The sequence below is a fragment of the Camarhynchus parvulus genome, chromosome 2, assembly GCF_901933205.1.
Source record: "Camarhynchus parvulus chromosome 2, STF_HiC, whole genome shotgun sequence".
Classification (NCBI taxonomy): domain Eukaryota; kingdom Metazoa; phylum Chordata; class Aves; order Passeriformes; family Thraupidae; genus Camarhynchus; species Camarhynchus parvulus.
The window spans coordinates 23,002,983-23,027,542 of NC_044572.1; the positions used below are offsets into that span (position 1 = coordinate 23,002,983).

General features: G+C 37.4%; 1 protein-coding gene across 7 annotated transcripts in view; it reads left to right on the top strand.

The window, feature by feature from the left end:
* CDK14 (cyclin dependent kinase 14) overlaps positions 1 to 24,560 on the top strand; it is a 345,182-nt gene that overhangs the window by 245,060 nt on the left and 75,562 nt on the right. For 6 of the 7 annotated variants that reach the window (XM_030944179.1, XM_030944177.1, XM_030944182.1 and 3 more), the window contains 2 exons: positions 1,476 to 1,615; positions 5,654 to 5,800. In XM_030944179.1, coding sequence (XP_030800039.1) covers positions 1,476 to 1,615; positions 5,654 to 5,769 — 256 coding nt within the window. In that variant the 3' untranslated portion in view covers positions 5,770 to 5,800. Of the gene's footprint in view, positions 1 to 1,475; positions 1,616 to 5,653; positions 5,801 to 17,243; positions 19,677 to 24,560 lie in introns of those variants that run through there. The other variant, XM_030944178.1, reaches the window with a different exon arrangement.

Below are 24,560 nucleotides of genomic sequence, written 5' to 3' on the forward strand. Positions count from 1 at the left end.
CAAATTTCCATCTAGCCTATAGTTGCTAGAAATTAAAAAGACAGCCAGTGGCATACTTTTTGAATGATTGCAGATATCAGCATATCATGCATATGCCAGTACATAAATTAGGATAGATGCTTTTGACTTTTTTTTTTAATTTAAAATTAATATCTAAAATTAGGGGTTTTTTCACACTGATGATGGTATGGACATGGACAAAAAGTTATGTATATGACATTTGTAACTTAAATTTCTCACTGTAGTAATCTTTTTTATTTATTTAGTGTTTTCAGTGTTGTCTGTTCTTTGTTGAAGAGACAATTTTCACCTGTGCCTATACTGTTTCATATAAATCATGCCATGTCAACCCAATAAAAGAGTAATGCTGCTTAATCAATCTTCTTGAATTTTTTTCTGGAAAGTCATCTTGATCTGAAAAAAATAAATATTTGCATGAAACATGCTGTAGGATTATTGATTTTAGAGGAAAACAATCTTTTTCAAATGCTGAGTTATTTTGGACTGCAGTCTACTATCTACTGGTTTTGGGAAACCAGTGCATTGAAAAAACCTTTTATGGAATTTGGCATTTACCCAGTAACACATCTTTATTGAGCAAAGGCATGGTTGAATTTATGAAGTTCCCTAGTAATAATAGCAACATGATGTCATTAAGATTCAGCATGTATTTTTTGACAGCATATTACAAAAAGCTTGGTGGTTTTGGAAATTTAGGAGGCAGCTGTAGCTTCCTAGACCCAGGCCACATCTTGCTGATTACCATTTTACTGTCTCCACTTCAAGTCTATTACTTTTTAGATTATATTTTCTTATAATATTCCCAGGGATTTAGCTCCCAGTGAAACAGTAAGTTTTCTCAGTTTCTGTAGGAAGCTTAGAAAAGATAACTCACTTAAATTTAATATTTGCATTGCATTAACACTTAATGAGGAGTCAATTCCCTGCCATTGAATATATGAACAAATAAGAAGTCAGTACTTCCTGAAAGAAAAATGTCTTTGTAAAACACAATGAATGCGTTGCATGTTAAGCATCACTGGATTTTAAAATTTTATACTTCTTTAAGTTGTGTGAATGTTGCTGTTATTGTAAGCTTGAATTTCATGTGTTCAGATGGTAATAAGCATTTGTTTCCAGCACTGTAAATTTTCAGTTTGTCAGTATGCTCAGTAAAATGTAAATGGATGAATCAAAACAGTTGCTTTCAAGATGCTGTTGCTTATGATGCTTTAGCACACTAGGCAGGGCATATGTGATATGGTGTATTATATGCTCTGTAGTTGTAAAATTTGTATGAATTTTGAGCTGTCAATACAGAAATTATTAATCAAACCCCTAACCTAAGGAACACTTTTCCTGTTAGCACTCCTGGCTATTAAGACTTGGTGTTTCAACTGTGCTGACTGGAGATGGAATTAGTAAACAGAATAATTATACTGTTTTCCAAAAACACCTTCTTGTTTGTGTTTCAGGCTGAGCTGTGTGAACCATGCAGAAGATCTAGCTTCCAAACTACTCCAGTGTTTCCCAAAGAACAGATTGTCAGCACAGGCAGCTCTGAGCCACAAGTACTTCAGTGATCTGCCCCCACGGCTATGGGAGTTGACGGATAGTGAGTATAACCACCTCCAAATGGATCAGAAACAAAGATTCTAGTTCAGGCAGATGCATGTGTGTATGCTAACCCCCACATACAGACAGCCTCATGGACACACACAGCCACACACAGAATACGTGACTGCAATTGTGTAGATTGAAATTACATAGTTAGCTTGACAAAAATGGATTCTTTTTTTTTTTTTTTTTTTTTTTTTTTTTTGCTATCTCTGCTCTGCAGTCTTCAGCCTGCTATCTTTGTATTTGATTATGTGTGGAGCCAATAGAATTCTTTGAATTGTCATAAAGCAAAAGGAAAAATGCAATTTACATATTTAGTGCTTTTCACTTATACAGTAATTCTTAACTAGCTGCAGCACACAGGATAAAAATCCAGCTGTGTTTGATTCACAGAATCTCAGTGTGTTCTAACAGTAACCTTTAAGAAAGGACTCTGCATTCAGAAGTCTGGGAAACACAAAGTAAACAATCAGTTAATTGGCTGAATTAACTGTACAAAGAGGATGGTAGATGATATTCTTAACTAAGAATGCTTTCACTATTTTCATACATCCTTGTGCTTCCTTTATTAAACAGAGTGGATTCCAGTTGGCTTGGCAGAAATGTTCCTATCATAATGTATGCTGTCAATTATCTTTTTAGTAATTCAAAATTATGTATATTGTATGTCTGCATGTTGTTTTTCAGTGTTAAAAGCACACAACTATTTATTCTAGAAAAAAAATAGTATCATGAATGATATTTTTTATTCAGAGAAGATTCTGTTATTATAAAAAGGTTTCACAAGGGAATAACAGTCAGCATTTTGCTTTAACTCAATATGGTGAAGAGACGCTTGCTTGCATTACAGCATTGTATGTTCTTTTCTGTTTTCAAACAAGCATCCATTAGCAAAAGATCTATATCCAGTACCTCAAGGCAGAAAGTTCAGATATGCAACAATGGAACATATGTGTGTAACTATGGCTGATTTAAAAGTTTGCTTCTAAAAACCAAACTCTCTTTTTGAATATTCATCCACAGTAGAATCTGCTTACAGTCATGTCAGTTCAAAAACTTTTGTCTTCCTAAAGTTTATCTTTTCCATCCTCAACAGCTGTTATAGTCGCATTTGAGCTGGTTCTGTGGCTTGGCTGTCCAAGTACCTAATCCTGGCTCTGCTCTGAAGAGCACTCTCCCATTTTTAGAATATGAAGATTAAAACCAAAATATCACCAATAATTTCTGTCCGTCACTATCATAGACTGTGTCCTGGCTCTGCAAAAAGATTCCCAGTTTCCTCCTCTGCCAAGGTGACCCACCACTCAGTTTGCTGGCTGTGGTACTTGATAAGCAGAAAATTTAAATGTTCAGTATAAGTTAAGGCAGCTGCTGTTGACAGTCTGCCTTTGCAGAAATTGATGCAGAGCTTCTTTTCTTCAGAACTAATGAAACATCAAGAATGCCAGTTCATTTATCCAATTTCCACCAAATGGAAAACAAAAATCACTCTGCAGTGGTGACATCTCAATCCTTATGACTGTGTGATTTAGTCTAGCCAGGATTTTGAATTCTGAATTCTGCAGTAGCACTTTTCTGTTAATATGGACTTATTATCCACTTGCCACTTAGTTTATCAGTCAGTGGTTAAATCCAGTTCCATCAGTGAAGTAAATGCCTACACATTATCACTCTGCAGCAGGCTGCCAACAGAGACAGTCTTGTCCTAGTCATTAACAAGCACAATGTATGCAGAACACCAGAGGGGAATTAAAACCACAAAAAATACCTCAGGGTGGTATTTTTAATATGAGAATTTAATTTGTAATTTCACAGATTAAGAATTTTGGCTGCATTAATCCTTTTATCAGCTCACAGCAGGTTATTTGCAGAAGCATAACCATAAGGCGATATTCATTGGCAGAAACACGTCTTTGCATAACGTTAAACATCAGGAGCAGTGAAACCTTTTGAAGGGGGGAGAATAAAGATGAAAAATCATTATATTTTAAAGCAAGGTTCTTCTAAATGCCTCCAGTAAAATTTTGAGTTACAGAAAGACTATTTCTGTGTCTAGGAGATAATCATTATGAAGTATAAATCCAGATGCAAGAAAGGACAATCCCAGTATCAAATACTACAATCATTTCTATTTAGTATGACTTGGATATACTTGTAAACATATTTACAAAACAAAGAAGTCATATACTTTGGAGAGTTAGGAAAATGTTTACTGTGTAGTGAAATTACCAGTTTTTGTGATTCTAGTTCTCTTTGCTAATATTTTACATCAAGAAGCACTACTGATAGTTAATTAAACATAGTTATAAACATATTGAGTCTTTATGTGGAAAAAAATATAGTGCTTTCTAATTTGGACACCACCAGTGATTTTGCAAATCTCTGTAGTGAGTAGTGTACATCATGGAATATATTTTTGTCTAATGCTGAATTGTGAATTTTGGGATTTAGCACTGAAAACAAGGGAAAGACTCATATGTGGGTAGAATAGCAAATGGGATGAATCAGTCAAATGATTTTCCATCAGAAAACTGTTTCATTGGAATCACAATATTTCACAACAGTATGGTGACTCTGCCTACACTAAAAAAGTAAAAATGAAGTGTTTGACTTTCTATTCTGGTTTTGACCTTTAGTACTATTTATTTGTATTATATGTAATACTTTACGGTATATTTTTATTGGGGTTTATTTTAAAAACGTGTGCAAAGTTAGTTTATGTGAGAAATACAATTTTGCTTTTCTTACTTGGTTTCAAGTCAAGGCATGATTTCAGTTGGGTTGGAAGTTAAATTTCCAGATAAGCTCTGTCTAAAGGGTAGCCACTTTCAGTTTTTGAAAATAGTACATTAAGGTAGCAATGCAGTTCTGCTAAAAGCACCTTGTCTAGAAATACAATGCAAGTTATGATGGAGCATAGCTTTCCTTCATCTGAAAATTGAGCAGTAATCTATAGATTAATCCTTTTTACTAAATATTTGTACTTGTTATTTTCTATTTAAAAAAAATCCTCCCACTTTTCTAGTTTTACATTTGAGAGCTCATATTCATTTATTTGCATAAAATATCTGTCGTTAACAATGTGCACTACCGAGGATAACAGAATAAGAAATGCAAGTTGAGATGTCAAACTGCAGTGGGAAGGTCTGTGCCTAAAGCAATAGTCAGGTCTTTCAAAGATATATAGATGAAAAAAGTAGTTCCAGAAATTTACAGGTATGCCAGTTGTTAGTGCAAAAAAGAAAAATCTTATGGCCCTGATTAGTTCTTTAGCATTTCCCTATGGAATCATGCAGTGGCAGCTCTCATGGGGACATTGTTCTATGGAGGTTTGTTTTCAGGATATATTAAAAGTCATTGATTTTTCCCCATCAGATTGAGGCATCCTAAGTAGAAAGGAGTTTTCATACTATCAATATGTTATTTCTTAACCATTTGCATTTGGACTACTGTGATTATTATCATCATGTCTCCCAGTAACTAGTTGCCTGGTGTGACATTGAAGTTGTCATGGGTTTTCTAGCTCATGAAAAAGGGGATTGCTTCATGTAAAAGATTTTTGAGTTCTTGGGATATTTTTAACAAGCCTAGTTGTCTTTAGTAATTCAGAAAAGAAAGTCAAACAAGATAGTTCAGTTCTACTGATATCAAGATTCTGAAGATGTAATATGTGATATCAAATTATTGAAAAACCTTGCTGCATGTTTTACCTTCTTATTTCTACGTTCACTCAGCAGAAATTTGAAAGTGGAAGTTATTAATTGTATGGTGGTGTAGAGGAGAAATAAACACACACAATCTGGAAACAGGTTTTTTTGAAGATGCATGCAGCTAAGAATGTTTGCACCATACAATTTCCATCACAATGCGTTCAGCTTCTTTCCATTCAGATTTTGTGCAGTGGTTACTGGCAGAAATAGGTGATATATGTTTTTAATGTGTTGTGTTTCCTATATATATGAATTGTTTTTTAAATTACTGCTTTTACTGCAAAAACAAAACAAAGTTTCTGAACCGAAACTCTTTTTTACAGTGTCTTCTATTTTTACTGTACCGAATGTAAGATTACAGCCAGAGACTGGAGAAAGCATGAGAGCCTTTGGAAAAAACAATAGTTATGGCAAAGGTGTATCAAACAGCAAACATTGAAGAATACCTATGTTCACAACTGATAATGCAGGTAAGACATAATTATTGGAAAGGATATCTTTGAAAATGCTCTTTAATTATCTTTAGAGAAACAAAATACGAAACTCAATTGCATGTCCATATGAAGGCTGATATTCTGTTTTTGCAGTTTTACAGTCCATATGAAGAGTGTAAATACTCAGGAATGAGTGTCACTGACAGCTTGAAAACACTGCAGAAGTTGGTGCTGGTATATTAAATAATAGTTTGCCTCTAATTTGGACTTGTACTTTCTTCTCCCTGATAAAATAGGAAGAGAGAAAATACCTCTTGTGAGTTCTGTTGTTAAATTTTGGGGTAAGGAGGAAAAATTATATGATTCTATGATTTAAGGCCCCTCACAACCCTAACAAATCTATGATTCTGTTATTTAGTAGGTTGCAAGTCTTGGTAGCAGAAGGATGTTCATGATAAAGAGGTGCTGTCGTGTTAGTGATTATGATCTGTATCACTGATCAACTAATACTAGTTTTGTTCAACCATTGTTATTCAGCAGTGAAATAGTGTGTAATATGACTTCTGGTATTTTAAGAGCAGAGCAGAACTTGGGAAGGCCAGGTGAACAGAGAGGCCACTTACCAAATTACAGCAAGGGGAAGGTGGAGTTATATCATGGCATTAATTGTCTTCTGCCCATATGCAGCAGCCCAGTGCTTGTTCAGAGGGATTTAACACTGGGCAGACTCTTCCGGATTAGCAATATTTCTTTATCTAGCTGCTTTGCTTATTGTGCTTCTCTAAATTGTTTCATACCATAGTGTTTCATAAAACACCTTAAGAGCAGATTCTTTTCATTCAAAAAATCAAGGCCTGCTTTTTTTTTTTGTGTGTGTGGTTTTTTTTAAAGACATGGTTGCTTTTGCATGTTGAGTCCATTTTAACAGTTTGTTGCAGAAGTTCTAGAAGCTGACATAAATGCACATGCTGCTCATATACCTATTTGAAGATATGGTCTCCTATAAATGTAGTTGATATTCACATGATATCTATATTTAGTTAAGTCTGCTTTATATAATATCAGACATAGCTTTCTCTAATGAATTACATTTGGATTTACTGTTGTATGCTTGTGTAAAACTGGATTTTTTAACCCTGTAATGTTGTAGAGTCTTTGCTTGACAGGCAGTAACTACTGAAAAACTGGAATGAATAGATTTTGGTGCTGACAGCCTGCCCCAGTTTTTGCACAAGCTCTTCGCCAACAAACCATTTAAGATTCTCTAATGTCAGAAATGAGGCTGCCTCAGAGCAGTCTGTTTACATCCTTATTGACAAGTTAATCCCTACTTTTTCCTGGGGCTGTGTCTCTGCAGACATCTCTTCAACCTTGTCTGTTCTAACGTGACATATCATCCATCTAAAGTATATTTAGAATGTGCCCATCTGTGCTAAAGACCTTTTGTGTAGAAGCTTATGTACAGAATCTCAGTTCTCATGCACAGAATCTCCTTTCTGTTGCTTCCAAATAATTGCAATTTTTTGTTTATAAAATATGCAACAAAAGGTTTTTGCAAATGAGCATGTAAAAAATGCAGAAAAAGCATTGGATCATTCTTACTGAATATCTATTTAGGCAGGTACAAATGACTGTTTTAAATTTTTATATGTGAACAGAAAGAGAAAACCAAATCTACCTTCTACATACATCACTGTACTGTTATGGCTGCTCAAGCACAGTTTGAATACAGAATAGCATGGTTCATTGTGAAAGGTCTGAAACCACTTAGCAGTTGTTGTGATGTGTAAATATTGATTACATTTTTCCTCTGTGGCTTGGGACTTTGTTCTGTTAGGTGCTTACAGTGCAATAACATATCAGCTCCCTGCTGTAGTATTTGATTTGTGCCATGAGATGGGGACCAGCAGGTAATCCTAGAAAAGTATTAGGACCAAACAGAGGTCCTTGTACCATATGGGGAGCTGGAGATTAATGACATGAAACTAAAATTCATAGGGAAGTAGGAGGACATGGGAAATGGATTTGAGTGAGGAATTATTAGAATGGGTGGAAACCTTTAAAGGGCTGAGACTACCAAGCAAGTAGAGGTGTGAGTCAGTGTGGAAAATGAAAGGAGTTGGGAAAAGAGACTGGAGTTTTGGTATTGTGAAAAGAAGATCTGGTGAATGGCAGGTGGCTGTGATTTTAAGCAGTAGAGTAGTGACTGGCAAGTAGGATGTTCAGTCAGTGAAATGGATAAGTTGTGAGTCAGTCACTCTAGCAGAAGATTAGAGCTGCAGTCAGCAGGAGCGTAGCATTAGGGAAGGGGTATTTATTACAATATATTCTCTCAGAGTCTCCATTCACAAGGCTCAGTGAAGCAAAATGATGCATGGATAGCAAAAGGAAAGATAGCAGTAGCTCTCCAGGGCCATGAAGTTGACAGGTAAACAAGGCAAGTAGAGTTAGAGAGATGGAGGCAAGCAGTACAAGATGTTAAAATGTCAACAAGCATGATCACATAACATGCCAATTAGTGGGATAAAGAAAAATTAGAAGTGGCAAATATTGCAAGGAAATAGATCTGATTATTTTAAAAAACCCAAGAACCATAGCAAACAAATATTTCTAACTTGTTTCCTGGACAAGGTAGACACATATGTGTTTCACTCAAATTCATGGGTTGCCTTTATGCAAATGTAGAGGTGGCAGGGAGGTTAGGAAGGGCTGGAATTTTGAGGTATTCCAGTATCCTTCAGGAAGCTGTGAAAGAAAAAAATCTGTAGATAGTTGCTCACTAAATGCTCTAACATGTGTGTAAAGGAAAGGTGTTGTTTTTTTTTTTAATATATATTTTCATGCATTTATACATCATAAAGGAATTTATTAGAGAAACCCACAAAGAAACATGAACAAGGAACCATCTTCAACTGCCTCCAGAAACTGGTGCTGCAGAAAATTATAGTCTTATGTCCTTCCTCCCTCCATAATTTCCCTGGTTTGGGGGTAAAACAGGAAATAAAATTGAGAGACCCAGTAAAGATGTTGTGCCAAATCTTTCTGTGATAAGAAGTTATCACCTCTTGCTGTTCTCTCACACACTTGCTAGGTGTTACTGCCCTGATAGTGCACCTACTGAATTAAATCAATGTTTCTTTAGGGTTTGGAAGGCAAAAAGATTAGGGGAGGAATGGCCGAGACATCATCTGCTGGCTTTGGGAGCGGCAGTCTCTGGCAGATTGGTGAAGGAGAGGGACTAAAGGCAGTAAATTTGTAATTGGCTCCATCATTGATTAGAGTTTGTGTTAAGCCCTCAGAAACTGGTGCCATCTCTGAGAATTTCTGCTGTCTTTAAAATACTTAGTGCTTCAGCTGTCTGTCTACAACTCACAAATGAACTTACCACTTGAAAAAGCAGTAGCCTAGGACATGTTTCTGAAAACTTAGGTAACATCTGTCAGACTTGGACTACTGATGGGGTCTTTGTAGGCCACACTGTGTCGTTGTCGTGGGCTCCGAGAAGAGACAACACATTTATTCCAGTGCCCATGGGGAAAAACCTGACATTTGGACTTGGCAAAGTCAATGCTGAGGCTGCTCTCTACTGGAGAAAATTAGCAAATATGTGGTAATAAGCATCACCACACACAGAAAAATCTGTCTGAATTAGATGGGGCCTTTTGACCAAATCTACAGATCTTTAAAGTTTTGTGATAAAGCAAAATGTTTTTATTTTGTGCCTGATGGTTTCCATTGATTTTTTTTTCTCTGTGGGGAGGAAGCATCTCTGTAGAAGCATTCCTCATGTCTACATGTCTTGTTGAGTTGTACTGTATATACTAAAGTCATCCATCTTTACAGATCTGTTTTATTGAGACAAGAGGGGACCCTAAGAAACTCTAGAGCTCTATTTTCATTTGGCTAGTGGAATACATGGCTAAAGCTTGTTCCTCTCTGGAAAGGATGAGTCAAATAGTAATTGAAAAGACAAGGCATTACCTGATACCAGATAGCATGTGATGTTTTCTTGTGGTGATTTATAATCCCCAGCTCCCATTGGTGGGCCGGAGACACGAGATGTGTTTCTGGCCTATTGTCTGCTTCCTGGAGCCAGCAGGGACAGCTTCATTCAGGATGGTAACACCATATGCTTTTAAAGTATTTAACCTGTATTACCATAATGAGATCCCCTGGCTTTCTAAATCTCTTTGACAATTCACTGGAGCAAAACAAAAAGTGGCCTTTATTTGTATTGCTTCACCACATGCACATGCATCCCAGCAATCCTCAATGTCAGTCACAGGGTGCTGAATTCTTTCTTCTGTGTCCATTTAAGCCAGCAACTGACACCAGCCCAGCCAATCGAGGGGAGGATGGCGTCATTCGGGCCAGCTCAGCTGTGCAAAGCAGAATAAAGCTGCAGAGGTGACAGCTACCCCTATAATGGCAAAAAGTGCTGGTTATTTATTTGGTTGCTTATCACTGGGTGTGTTCAGCAGCACAGAATTGTTATGGAAAATTACCTTTTTCTCTTTGCTAGCTAGAGAGGTGACTGTTGTTGCATCCCCATCCAAATAGTTTCGTTTTTGTTTGTCATCTTCAGTTTTACATTTATAAATTGTTTAACAGTGTCTCTTCAGCCCTGCTGTGTGGGAACATAATTTTTGCCTGCCTTGCCCTAGTCAAGCCACAGGGAAGCCGTAGTCTAGCAGTGTATGTGTCCAGCAGTCAGTATTGAAAAGTCATTTTCATTCACTACTCCCCTGAATTTACTCTGTTCAGGGTACCCCAATGTTGCTAAAACACTGTGGAAAACCAGATACTGTGCATCTAAGTCTTCATCTCTGCAGCTTCAGGGGATAAAACTGTAGTAATTAAAGTGGAGAAAGGTCTGCATAAAAGAGAAATTCTAGACTGAGAGACTGCAGATCAGCCAGATTTTGTCACTGTTGATTTAATCAAAAGCTCAAAGTAGCCAGTAGTGCTTTATATGTGTGAAATCTCAAAATTCAGTGTAAAACCAGACTGGGAGAGAAAAGCAGAGCTATAAAAGCACAGCAGTAGCCAATTTAATTTTTAGTGCATTTTTTAATAGATGGATTCAGATAGATGTGTATAAACAGTCATTGTGCTGCTGCAGTTGAAAAGATGGAAGCCTAAGCACTGAAGATGGGAGGTTTAAATTTCTCTTGCATCTTTTAGTGCCAGACAGTGTCTATACATGAATGTTGAGGGTCAGTTTAATTATTTAACTAATACTGGATTTGCATAAATTGGCTTTCCTGAAAAGGCTAATAAGATGCAGTTGTGGTGGGCAGCTGAAAGCAATTTGGGTTTGAGTCCAGTAATGACAGTACTAAGCAGAGTTGAAATTGTAACATCAATTTTGTAAAATGTTAAATTAGTATTAAGCTGTGAAAGATAACTGCAGAATCCAAGATATTTTTTGGCTTTCTAATACTTTTAGTGCCATTATTTTCTTATGTTAACAACATAATGGCTTTATGAGACTGTTCCAGCTGTGCTTTACTTAATACTGAAGAATAAGATCACCACACTGCTGGAATATACCCTAAATATAACACACAAGGGAAAAACTCCAGGCGTTGGTCTACATTTTCCTTATGATATCTATTATCTTATTTCTATTGATATAAAATGAAAGGTGTAGACTGAATTTTGCCCTCTATTCAACCATAAAGAAAATCCCCCCATATTCTCTGGGCTCTGCACAATGGGTGAAATGGACTGAACCGAGAAAATAGCTGTCCAGTGCAAGGCTGTTTTTGTATAAACTGCCCATCTGTCCTAAGTGACATGTGGGGACTGAGGATGGAAGAACTGTCCCTCAGGTCCCCAGGTATGCCCCAGTAAAGGAAATCCACCACCCAGTCAAGGAGCTCATAAGGCTCAGACAATATGTTTATTGGTGTTTTTGTGTCAGTACTGTAACAGGTCATCTTGTCTCCTGTCATGTGAAATGCAGTCACTTAATTACACTCCTTGTAAGTAGTACAATGCACAGTCTCTTGATTTTTTTTTTTATAAAAAGAGTCAGTAACATAATGCACAGAGGTATGGAAAGTGAATTGGGATGGATGGTCTCACTAAGGAAGCTGAACAGCAGTTCTGATGAAAGCCTGTCCAGCCTGGAGACTGAAAGCCCAGGAGAGCATCCCTGCCTGGAAATAAGCACGCTGAAACAAGTAGGCATGATCAGGATTTCTAAATGGGAGTCTCTTTAGGAAAGAAGAAGGAAAGAAGGAAGCAGAACAGAGAGGGGAGGTCTTCGCATTTTATTGTTACTTACTCCACTTGGTAGGACAAGTATTTCTAACTTCCATTGCTAGGAGATACTGATTTCTTACCTGCAGTTATATACTCTATGTCATTTGGTGTGAAAGCAGTGCCTACATATTTATTGACATTAGTTTTTTTAAACCGTAATATGTCATGGCCAAATCAGCCTCAGAGCTGGTGGAAGGAAAACAACGTATTACAATATTATGGATAACTTTTTTGAAGGACAATACCTTATTTCCTTGTACTATGGCATAGTATGGAGCCTATTTTCAGTTCATTTCTAATGCATGATAACTTGCCTTCAGCACTGTGAAGATTCATTTTCAAATAATTTTTAGTGCAGAGGTTTGTAATTTTACAGTCATTTATGTGGTAGGAAAGATATTAGTGATATTTGCATGAACTCGTGCTCAGTTGCAGTGCTGTTTATCTGTCTTTCCAGTTTGTTTGCTCATAAATTTAGGAGACAAAAGGCGGAATCCTCTGTGCCATAAGTGTGCTATATTGCATTATTAATATTAGGATAGCAAGCAATTCCCACTAGACAGTCTTTGTGGTCTGTTCATGCTTAAGAAGTGTCTGGGCATGAAAGGCCATTTGAGTTCCAGTGGGCCGATAGTCTGGGATGACATTTGAATGCGCCGAGGACAATGTCTCGATGACAATGACTGGGAGGGAGGCAAAGGCGGGGCTCCACTCTCCCTGCTCTCCCATGGACAGTCACCTCTCCTTTAGGATTATTTCCTCACGTGACTCCTCAGTTAGGCTTTGTCTAAGAGGAATGTGGAACCACTGGAGGGGAGAAACTGAGGTTTCCAGACAAAGCAGAGGCTTCCAATGCTGACACACAGCCCATAACCCAGAGAGACAGCAAAGTTAATGAGAGGCATTGCCTCTCAGGCACCATTTGCAGCATTCAGAGCTCACAGAGCATTTTACTTTCAGCCAAATTGCAAACAAAAAAAATGAAATTTTGTATTTCCATATACCAGAATCTTTTCTGTGGAGGACAAGCTTTGTGTTGCCATTTTTCATCTGTAGCTTATATTGCCTGATTCTCCATGAAATAAACAAACTAAACCAACCACTGCAATATTGGGTATTAAGGCACCACCCATTAAAGTAAATGTGCACTGAATACCTCTAGTTGTGGGAAGATTCTTGCCTTAAAATGTAGCAATAGTTTACAACTCAGCTAATAAATTATATTTATTTATTCTTCCCCATAAGTGGGATGAGGATGGATGTTTTTCCCACATCCTCCTAGTGTTAACTGTTAAGTCTCAGGAGGAAAGCTCAAAAAATACTAAGTTCTCATTTAATAAAGATATCTAATGTAGAAGTATAGCCCTGGAACAGCATCTTTGGATATTTTAAGAAATGGAAACAAAATTGAGTATTTTCATAATTTTTTGTTCTAAGTTGTTAATGTTGTTTTGGGCCATATATGTATTCTGAATGAGTAATTATGGGTGATTGTTCTCTGCCATTAGTGACCTAGATTTTAATTCTGTACAGCCACTTCTGCAACCCTCTTTTGATATTAATATAAAGTCTAATTGTGCACTATATTTTCTGGCCTTTTTTATTCTAACAGACTTTTTATTTAAGTTTTCTCCCTGAAACTTTTATTTTACAATTGCTTTTAATACCTTTCTTGTTCAGTCTGTGCATTACATGAGTATCAAAATCTTATAGTTAGCTTATAGTCTGAAGAGAAATAAAACTCACACAATAAAATCTCTCATTGTGTGCTTGAAAGATTCAGCACTGAGTAATCTGTCACATCATAAAAGGAGCAAAATCAAAACAACTGAGTCATTATCATGACTCTGCTTGGTTTCAGCCCATGAAGTGACATCTAGACTCTGCAGATACTGTATTTGTTGTTTTATGTATCTGTGTGCAAACATTTGTCGATACAGAGGTGTAAATGTTGCCAGCATTTAAATTAGGTTAAAAGTGCTATTTATGGCTTAGATCAACAACAAAAAATATTCATAATCATCCCTAGGTGAAGCTTCTCATTTAACGAGCTTACAGCTCCTAATTAATTCTGTAAAGAACGCCATTTGGCAGAGCAGAATTATGAGGTTTGCATATTGATAGTGGCAGGGAAAAATATATCTGTTTTCTATTTATATGGTAAAATTAACTTCTGTTCTTTTGAAAATGGCACATCTCAGAGGTATTGCCTTCAAAATGGTCTCAGGGTGTAGAGAAAGCACTAATAACAGCACCAGGCATTCAGTTCTGTCCTAATTTTCCCACCATTTTTTCACTGTTTCAGCTGTCTCAGAGACTTAAAGTACTCTCATTAGGTCTCTGCAGAGGCTGCCTGCTCGCCTGCTCCATCACTCTCTCAAGCTGCCTCTCTCGCTCCCCCTCTCTCACTCTCCCCTCTTCTTTTCCCCTCCTGCCTTGGGAGTGACTGTGAAGATCATTTGCTGGTGTGATTGGCAGGTTAGAGCATTCGATCAGATGAGTTCCTCTTAGTGCAGGTCAAAAAGGCTGGTTAGCAGGAGCTGTCGAAAAATGCCAGCAGCATTCGAAATGGGAAATGTCATGACTTCGAGGCAGGGGGTGCCACCTGGAACAGAAAGCCCCCAGCTCATTAGCAAGTTACAGGATGCAAGCTTAACTGGAGGGAGCAGAGGAGGAAAGATAATACCCAATAGGGAAAATTATTGTGAAGTGGAATTGATTTCATGTATAATTTGTTTATCACTAGAGGGGACAAATGCTGTCCTCCTGACATGTGCGGAGGAGTGTGGACTATGAATGAAGCAATTTAGCATAATCTCCAGGTTGAGCTCTGGATTTAAAGAATGCCAACTTCTTTCTTCCCAGCTGTGGAAGTGATCAGGTCATGTTGTATTAATTTAACCTGACACACTCTCAAATGGTTTATCTGGGCAATTTTAGCAATTTAACAGAACACAGCAGATATGAGCTGCATTCATTATTAACATGGGGCAGTGGTTTGTCTTCTGGATGAAGTAGGGTTGGGGGTTTACTGCAAGCTGCTGTTGAAAAGAGACATGTTCCTCTTGCAAGTTGAATTATAAAAGGACTCATTTTTAATGCTTAATCGGACTGCATAAAATCAGAATGCAATTTCGCTTGCATGATATAATTTTATTTCCAAGAAAACCTACATACCCTTAGAAAGTATGGATTTAAAAATAAATAAAGCATTCAGGCTTATTGTATAAAATTTAATCTGAAATGAAGACTACAGGGTCTGCTGCCTGTCAGGGACTTATAGAATGCACATATAAAATATCAGCATTACAAAATGCTTAGTCTTCTCCAAGATATCCTGTAGTGGTAAAATTGCAGGCAAACTCTTCATCCCAGGCAGTTTAACAAGTTCCTGGCTATTAATATTGCTAACCATTCATTTGCTCCACTGGTCTGTATTTTAGTATAAAAGGTATATTGCATATCAGTAGAAATGGCTGCATAGATTTTTCTCCACCCGCCCCTTCCCACACAGAGTTTTTTTCAGAAATGTTAAGAAAATAAGATGAGGTCATGGTACCTGCCAGACTGTTTTAGCATGGTATCTTTGTGCAGCTTTTTGTCTAGCTCTGCTCCTCCTGAAGACAATGGGAGTATTCCATGGACTTCAATGGGAGTAGAGCTGGCTCCCTTATCAAAACTAACATAGACACAACAAAACCATCTCAGACTGAGAAAATGGGACTTAAAAGCTGAAAGGGCTCCTGAGAACTATTTTTCAAATGGTATCCCTTCTTGTTAAGGAATTTTGTCCATATATTTAACTCATACTTTTCTCAGAAGGTTGGAGCTCATGCTTAAGCAGTCTCTTGGCTGGGTCCTGAGGAATGTTTGCTTACTGTTCAGATCCTTGGCTTTTTTCAGCTTTCATTTCCTTCTATCCACCAAAGTTTTTAAGTTGGTAATGGAGTAGCTAGCATTTGCTTTATTGAGTAACCACAGGCTGTTGAATTTCCCCTTCTCCGCTGAATGTGAATCAGAATCAGATTTTTAAAAGGAGTTTCTTAATCAAAATATTTGTACAGAGTCTTACAGATGAGTGTTTTCTGTTTGGTATTTCATGTAAAAAGCTCAGATTAACAGCCTGATAGTCTGCAAAAAAGAAGTTACTAAAGCACCATAAAAAGGGCATTCTTTACCTTCCAGATACCTTTTTAGTGTTAAGTTCTTTCAGATAGGCACTGTGAACACTGGCTGCTGTAGTCTGCACTAATGAACACACAGGCTCAGTCCTTTGCAAAGCTGAATAAAGAGAGCAAAATATCAGAATAAAATATCCTCTGTGCAGATTCTGTGGTAGAATTTTTCCCATCTTGAGCAGCTCTGCAGATGCTCAACTAGTATTTCGTTATTTAAGTAAAAAACTGGAAACAAATTTGAAAAGTTCAAAAAGTATTCATTACTTAATGTCTGCTCTGGTACTTTGTTTGGGGGAGTGATATGCATTTAAATTATGTGTATGGAGTTTGAAAATGAGGCTTCTGTTGGGAAAAGAGAGTAAACTGGGCAATCTGCAAGTCTGTTAGCTCCATGGACTAAGGGCAAGGATCAGTAAGCGCTGCACAGACCTGCTAGATTTTAACCCTGAGGTATATTTGGGGGATCTGGGGCAGCTGTGGTGTCTGTCTGCATCTGGCAACAGCTGCTTGGACACCAGAAGGCTGTTATGGCTAGGAAATCTGGCAGGTGCAGATAAGCTCTTTTCTAGAACTATGTGTGACACAGGTTAGAGACCTGTGTATGCCTTAGGTTCATGACCAAAGAAGGTATCACTCAGAAAAAGCAGTTAAACAACTAATATTTCCCGCATATTTACGTTTTCTGGCAAGAAAAAGAATTGTAGTCTGAAACAGAGGAAGTAATTTAACCATCACTCTTCATTTTTTAACCAACTTCTGGTTTTTCAAAACTGACACAAGTATTTGCTTAGCTTCTAGGGACTAGATAATTCAAATGAAGAATAGTAGCCAGAAAGGAATTAGTAGTAAATTCCTTACTGCCCCTCAAAACTTACTATTTCTGCAGTTGTTTGTCATTCCCTCAAATCCTGACTTCTCTATTCTAAATAAATACTCTTTTGTTCCTTGACTCTCTAGGAAAGGTTAGGCAGAAGCAATGAATGGGAAAATCACATATTCATCATCTGATTTTTATATGTTTTCTCCCCCAGATTTTTGAGGAATCACTGGAACTTGCTAGAGTGTATTCTGTGACATTACCAATCTTTGTGAATCACTTTTTGGGTGAGAAGAAGCTCTAACACATGGTCCATATTCCATCAGTGACTCCTTTTATCATTACTTGTGTGTAAAAACACTTTCTGTATGAATTACCTTTGTCTTTTTAGAAGGTGGATATGTTGAGGGTGTTGGAAAAATTGAGTGAGCCCTGAAGTCATCTAAATAACTCTGTGTAATGTGAGCAGGTGTTGATGAAATCTGGTTCAATCAGTAGCATTTCAACTTTTGTTTTATCTATTATATTTCAAATTAAATAGAGCAGTATAAACCAATCCATAAATTGAACCTAGGATTGGGTCATACCCCTTTTTAAATGGGGTATGACCCAAAATGTATGTGTATAGTTCTTGACTTTGATATCATTCACTTTTTAATCTTCTTTTTCATCTGTGTTGTTCACTTGGGCTGCAGTAAAAGGATATATCTCTAAAAATTATTTTCTAAGATTTTGCCTCACCGCCATGTTGAGTTTTTTTACTAAGTGTTTCTCCCCTATATTAAATATCCCACAAATTATTTACATCTATTACTAAATCTTTAAGGAGGTACATTTAGATAGATTGAGCATATTGAAGATTTCTTGAGCTGATCCTCACAAAATCCTTGACCAGGAACTTTGTGCAAATGTTTTGATTTTGATTTTGTTAGTAGCTGGAACAGTGGTTTTGGATCATTAACCCTTGCCATTTTTCCTCAGATGATGTAAGATTTTCTAAATTTTCAAGTCCTGGACTTGCTTTCTTGTGTAGGCTGAGCTCCTCTCCCCAAATTATCTCCAAATTTTCTGGGAAACAATGTTCTGTACCAGCTTGTGTGGTATGGAAAGTAGAATTGCTAATGAGTCACAGCACTGCTCCTGTCACCAGGCAGCAGGACAGGCATCTCTCCTTCATCCAGACTCCTAAATGCAGGGCAGAGAAACTGTAGCACACCTACCTAGGGATTTAGAAAGATGTTTGAAATGTGCCTCAATGGAGCAGACTGATTGAGAAACTGAATTCTCTTTCCATGAGTTCCTGGGGAAGGAAGGGAGCAAACACAATGCAGTCTAAACAAATGGGCTCTTATGGAATCATCAGAGCTAGAAAAAATATCTTCAGGGTCTGGACTGGAGAAAGCAACACTGCGCAAAAAAGCAGGAGCTCTGCCAGGTGAGATCTGCAAAGCTTCTTTTCTATGTGGTGTTTCTCACCCATTTTATTTTCATGGAAACAAGCACAGCTTCTTGCTAACAAACATCAACATTTTCAGCTCATGTCTATTGAGAGATGCTCTGTTTTAAATTTCTGTTGTTAATCCACTGTGTGTTGTGATCACAATAATGCACAGAAGTTAAACAAACATCCCCCACCCCCAAACCTCCTCCCCTAAGAAAACAAAATCCCAGACCATGATGATAAAACAGATCATTAAGAGTTTCAGCAGCAGCCTGTCAGCTTGGCTCTTAGTGTGTTTTTGCCTGCCACTAAATACCATATAGATCCACAAATTTGATATAGTCTAGACATAAAGGGAGGGGAAAGGATTTTAGAAACATTTTATCCACCTTACTCTTCAACATTAAAATTCTTTTTTTACAACAGTGTTTGTACTCTAATGTTTGAACTAAAAAAAAAAAAGGGCAGTTTTTAAATTCTTAAATATTTTACAAGTTTAAAGCAAATGTAGTATATTTGCAGATGGATGCTCCAAAAATTGAAAACAGGATTGTTAATATGTGAACATAAGCAAAATGAGTTGTTACCTGACCTTGTTTTCTGAAGTTTTTGCTGTTTCTCTTCCTTATCTCTTTCTTTGTTTATTGACTTTATTTGTTACATGATGCCTGAAACATTGAATATAAAATCCATAATTCACAGATCCTACTCACCTTGTTCATGGAAGGCCCTACCACATTTTGTGGCTCTGGCAAAATGCTGCATAAGAATAAGGAACTCAGTGCTGTCTGTGTTTGGCCCTTTTGGCACAGTGTTAACACACACTCCCCAGCACACACCCCTGGCCCTGCCATGCATTCTTTGCAAAAGCCAGTGATTTCTTTGCTCCTGGTGCACATCCAGATGGGAAGGAGATCGGAATGCGGAGACACTTGGCTTTGTTGTCTCCTGCTTTTGTATATGCACTACACACATTTATGATGGAAAGGTGTCCAGTAGGTCCCAAACTTTCTGAAAGGCAAGAGAATTTCAACAGATGCAAAGCCTATAGGTAAACAGAGAGTGCTGTCAACCCTGCCTTCATTTAAATGTCAGAAAACGGATAAGGGCAGAATTGAGATCATATTTTGCCTTTTAAGGTAAATAATCCATGTCAGAGTCCCAAAGCTTCCCATCTCAACAATGATAAACATGAGCTGGATCTGTCACACCTTATCCCTGTGAGACCCCACTGCATGCAGTGGGTCATGGTATATGTTTGTGTTGTGGGGAGGAGGGAGGGATAGTGTGTAAAGTGCTTTACAGCTGTGTAACTTGAATATTTTAGGTTGTTCAAATACATGTGCTTTGATGCTAATGGAAACAGAGATCACTTATCACCATATCTAAGGAATTAGAAATGTATATTCATGACTCCCTGTTACCCAAATAGGATGTCCATCATTCTGCATTAATGACATAGCTCTATTCTACTCATTTCATTTTTCTTTATATTTTACCCAGCTGAATAGTTCAGTGCTGCCATGGGGTCCTGTATCGTATGGCAGACTTTGCCTTTTGAACTGCCCACATCACAGTTTGCTGCAGCTCCCTATCTCCACTGTCATTCTTTCTCTTTACTCTAAATGTTTCCAAGGAGGAAGAAAAGAAAGAAAGAAAAGATTAAATTAAAAAAAAAAAAAAGGCAGGGGGCTGGGGGGGAAGGAGGGGAGAAAGAGACTGCTGTGGAAAAATAAAAGTTTAAAAGAAAACCAGAATGAATGCTTCACTTGTTGGCTTTTAGCACAATTACCATACCTTAGGAAATATGCAGGGAATAGTTAATTATGACTAAATGAGCTCCTTTTAGAGTTGATGGCAGGCCCCAGCATCCAACTGTCAGTGTTGTGAAAGATTGAATTAAAAGGCTGCTCCCCCTGTCAGCCGATAGGATGGTCTGCTGGGGGAAAACAGACAGTGAAAAGATAGCTGGGTTAGAGTAGCCTCAGCAAGAGAAACACGTTTGGCATTTGCATACTGCTCCTGCAAAGGGCTTTACTCCAAATAAAGGAGGAGATTTCGGTATTGTCAGCCAAGGCTTTGTTTGGTGTGAAGAGCAGAAGGAAATCTGATGAAGGGGCCTTTCTGAAGCCCTTGCACACAGACTGGAGGTTGTTCTAGCAAAGTTATGTACTTTGGCATTGTTTACACACTGTTGTCTGTTTGAAGATCTCCTAAACTGAAAGACTCAAAGTATTCCTCTTTGCTAACACAAAAGTGTGGAATTTGTGCGGTAAAAATTACTTACACTGCAGACCTGAACAAGTTCTTTTCGTTATCTTCAGAAAAATACCCTAAAGTTCCTTTTTTTGGTGTAGACAAGGTCCCCAGTACTTCTTGGCTGAACTCATATATCACAAAGTTATTTCAGACTAAAAGAAAAAAGGGAGAATTATGTTCTCAAAATGCAGAGAGCGCAAAAATAAGATACTCTTCAGGCTTGAGGCAGACAAAATGTTGCTGCCTTCTCCAGCACAGTTTTTTTAAACAAGTAGACAGTTTCATACCAACTAAAAACAGTGTTTTGAAATTTAGTTGGAGTAAAGTGTTGTGTCTCTGCTAACATCTCTTCTGTACTTTCTAGTTGTTTTCTCACCTGAGAGATGAGCCAGAAGCCTCAAACCTCTTTTGTATTTAATCTGCAGCAGACCCAGTCCATGCCTTAGAGCTTTTCAAGCTAAAATGGCTGATTTGTGTTTAAGAAAACCCAAAACTATTTAAAGGTGGTGGCAGGCAAATCGCTCTTCCTTAGAATGACTATCCACTTACAGTGTATACTGCCAGCTTCCAAGGTTTTCGCATGGGACAAAGAGCACATCTCAGATATATGATTAATATTTAGGGACCAAATAGGTCATCTAACAGCACAGCACTTGAAATAGATGGTTTTTGCTTTTTGTTGCTACAATTTTTTTTCTGTGTGATTGTCATAGTCTTAATGATTTTAGCTAGTACTGAATAATTTATTTGGATGGTAATACTCGTGGAAATGGTGTGTGTGCATGTGTGTATATATAGATACATATACACACACATTTAATGCTCTCTTGCTCTCTCTATATTTATATATATATATGTTGTATGTATGTATGATTTATTTTCTAGAAATGTGTCTTTACACAGCTCATTTTCTCATCAGCTTTGTAACTAATAGTCATTGTAAAGCAACATGTGTTTATTGGTAATGCTTTGTGGGTGTTCAGGTGAGCAATATCCTGGCCTGAATAGAGCTTGAATTTTCTCTAGTAAAAGAAGTACTGTCTTTAAGGCTTGGTGAAACTCTGGGAAAGAAGATGAAGCAATTTCTAAGATACCAAAGAATGATGCTGGGTATACTTGTATGGATATATTTGTGCTTCCTCTGCAGTTGCTTAAGGGCTATATTAATAAAAGGAAAAAATTACAATCCTGTTAATATTAATAAATGAGTCCACATATGATGAAATTTGGCTCTTGGTTGTACATGCTCTGACTTGTTTGGGCTGGTTATTTTTAACCTGAAATGCTTCTTTATGCTCACTCAGAGACAGACTTTGATGTTTCAGCTAAGATTTTTTTTTTCCAGCTAGTGATGTGAATCATTTAGTACTTAATCATCTATTAGCCTTATTTTCTCCCACATGGTTGTCATAAATTCTCGCAGAAACACAGGCAGAAGCAAGTCTGCAATCAATAGACCACAGGGCACCTCCAGTCCTCAGATTGTTGGTGCAACTTGCAAATGAGTCGTCAGAAAGGGGAGGTGGTTGATGGAAAATATGCCATATCCTGTTGTTTGCTGAGCATTATCTGGATTCAAGAAAAGCCTGAATGAATTTCAGCATCTCCCTTTTTCTTCCACCCTACAGAAAGCTTGAAGGGGAGATCAAATTTTGGTAAAAACAGGAGCTGAACTGAGGTGTCAGTTGGCACTCAGTGTGCAGTTCACACCTTCTCTTATTAGTTTAATTTATTCCTTAAAGCATTTACCTCTTTCCAACTGAAATGAGTAGTAGAAAATAAGGTACAATATTTTACAAGGGTTATTTACCAAATGATATTTACTGCTTGGAAGCATAGCAGTGCAATCTGTAAAGTAGTTTTTGACTGCCTAAAGAGACAAGCAGCTTGAATCCAGCCTGGGTATAAAGTAGTATGCAATTTCAAAACAGTTACTTTTATATCAACTCATAAGTTTTTATTGCTTCATAAGAAATAGCATCATCCTACAGCGCTTAGCTCCTCTAGGAGATAAACTCCTGTGACTTTCTCATGTGCTGGCCATCTTTGTGCAGCTTTCACTGGTTATAAAGAACTCCTAGTCCAAAACACGCTGCTGGGAAAACAAGGATGGACCGTGGTAGTAATAAACATGTCGTTTAAACCTTACAGGAAAATGAATGTGGTTTATTCAAACATCCCTTCTAAAGTATAGCTGATGATAATATTTTAGTCACACAAAGAGGAAAATCTTCTAACGCTCCCATTCCTGGGCTCTGTTCCCACTGAAGGCAGCAGGAGCTGCACATACAGATCCAGAGGGCTTGCAACTTGAATAGCATCTAATATGGAGTTGAACAGTTTTAAAAAAATAGAAACTTGGCTCACTCCAACGCTTGCAGTCTGCGTGCAGTGAAGTGGTGTTTTCACTTTTCATCTCTTGCTCTTTGTTTCACAGCACCGGTGCAATCTCCAATTAGAGCCCACCCTTTGTTAGCAGCAGCCTCATCCCGCTCTGGGTTTTTCCTGTGAGAAGCGTGTCAGAATTTGGGGGGACTAAATATCCTCCTTTGTTGGAGAGCTTGTCAAGCACCGCGCTCTGCCCGCTTTCCCACCAGGAAGGTCAGGCCGCTGGGGGGCCGCTCTATTTTCTGAAATGATCCCTACTGTCTGTCCATGCTGTCTGACAGATTGAAACAGTTGTCTGTGTCACTGCTTTCAATGCTTTTTAAATGCCTCACTTTCCTTGAAAGATGTAAAATATGTCAGCAGTGGGGGGAAAAAATATAAAAGGAACTATACTTTTTCCTGCTTAAAGAAGCATTGCGTTTTCTTTTCTAAAGTAAACTTAATTTTGTTTAAAATATAAGATGACTTAGGGAAAAAAAAAAAAACTAAACACCAGCTAATCTGGAAAACTGGGTAAGTCACAACTTATATATTCTATTTCTGAAACTTCATTTTAAAACGAGGGCAATAAAATTATTAAACACACATTCATTCAGTAGCTGAAGTAAAATAGTAAATTTTCTTTGTTCACTTATAATTCAGTTTAATATATTTTGATCTGAGGTATGTATAAAGCCTGAAGAAATTGGTACTATGCTGAGCCTTCAATACTCTCCAGATAATTGAACTAATTAAATCTTTACCAACATTAACACAACTCCAGCATTCCTTGGACAGTGGTTAATTATTGCATGAACATGGCAAGCTTAAACTAAACAGATGAAAATAGAATCCTGTGGAATGGGTATTGAGTTTATTCTTTATTCATCTTTTGATAAGGTTTAATTAAAACTGCCTCTCTCCATTGTGGTGAGAATGAATGTGCTTGTTTTCTTAGTGAAAGCCAAATTATTCACTTCAGCCATGGTTCAATAATCAAAGGGTTTGCAAAGTTTTGGGTTATATTGTAGCTGTGGAGATATAATTGCTGCAATTCTCTATGAAGGCTTTATCTTTTTATTACATTGTCTTTTATTTTTTACTTTATTTAGTAAATTAGAGCATCCATTTTCTGATTCACTATTTTAATGTGCTTTAAGCAGGACATTTTTGTTAACAGGGAGTGAGCTGATGAAAGTAAAATTTAAAATAAAATATTGTTTTTAATAATTGGAAGGCAAAAAATAGTTTCCAAAGAAATCTATATTCCAGTCTTTTAGAGTAATACACAAAGTAAAATTTAAGCACATAGATGTCTTTATGAAGTGCTGAATTTTAATAAAGGACTGGTCATTTATTTTTATGACAGTAACAGGAGGGAGGACATGGTAACTCCTCATGCTTATACAGTGGCTAATTGATCACTGAGCAAAAATTGTTGAAAGAAACAGTGATGGCTCATAA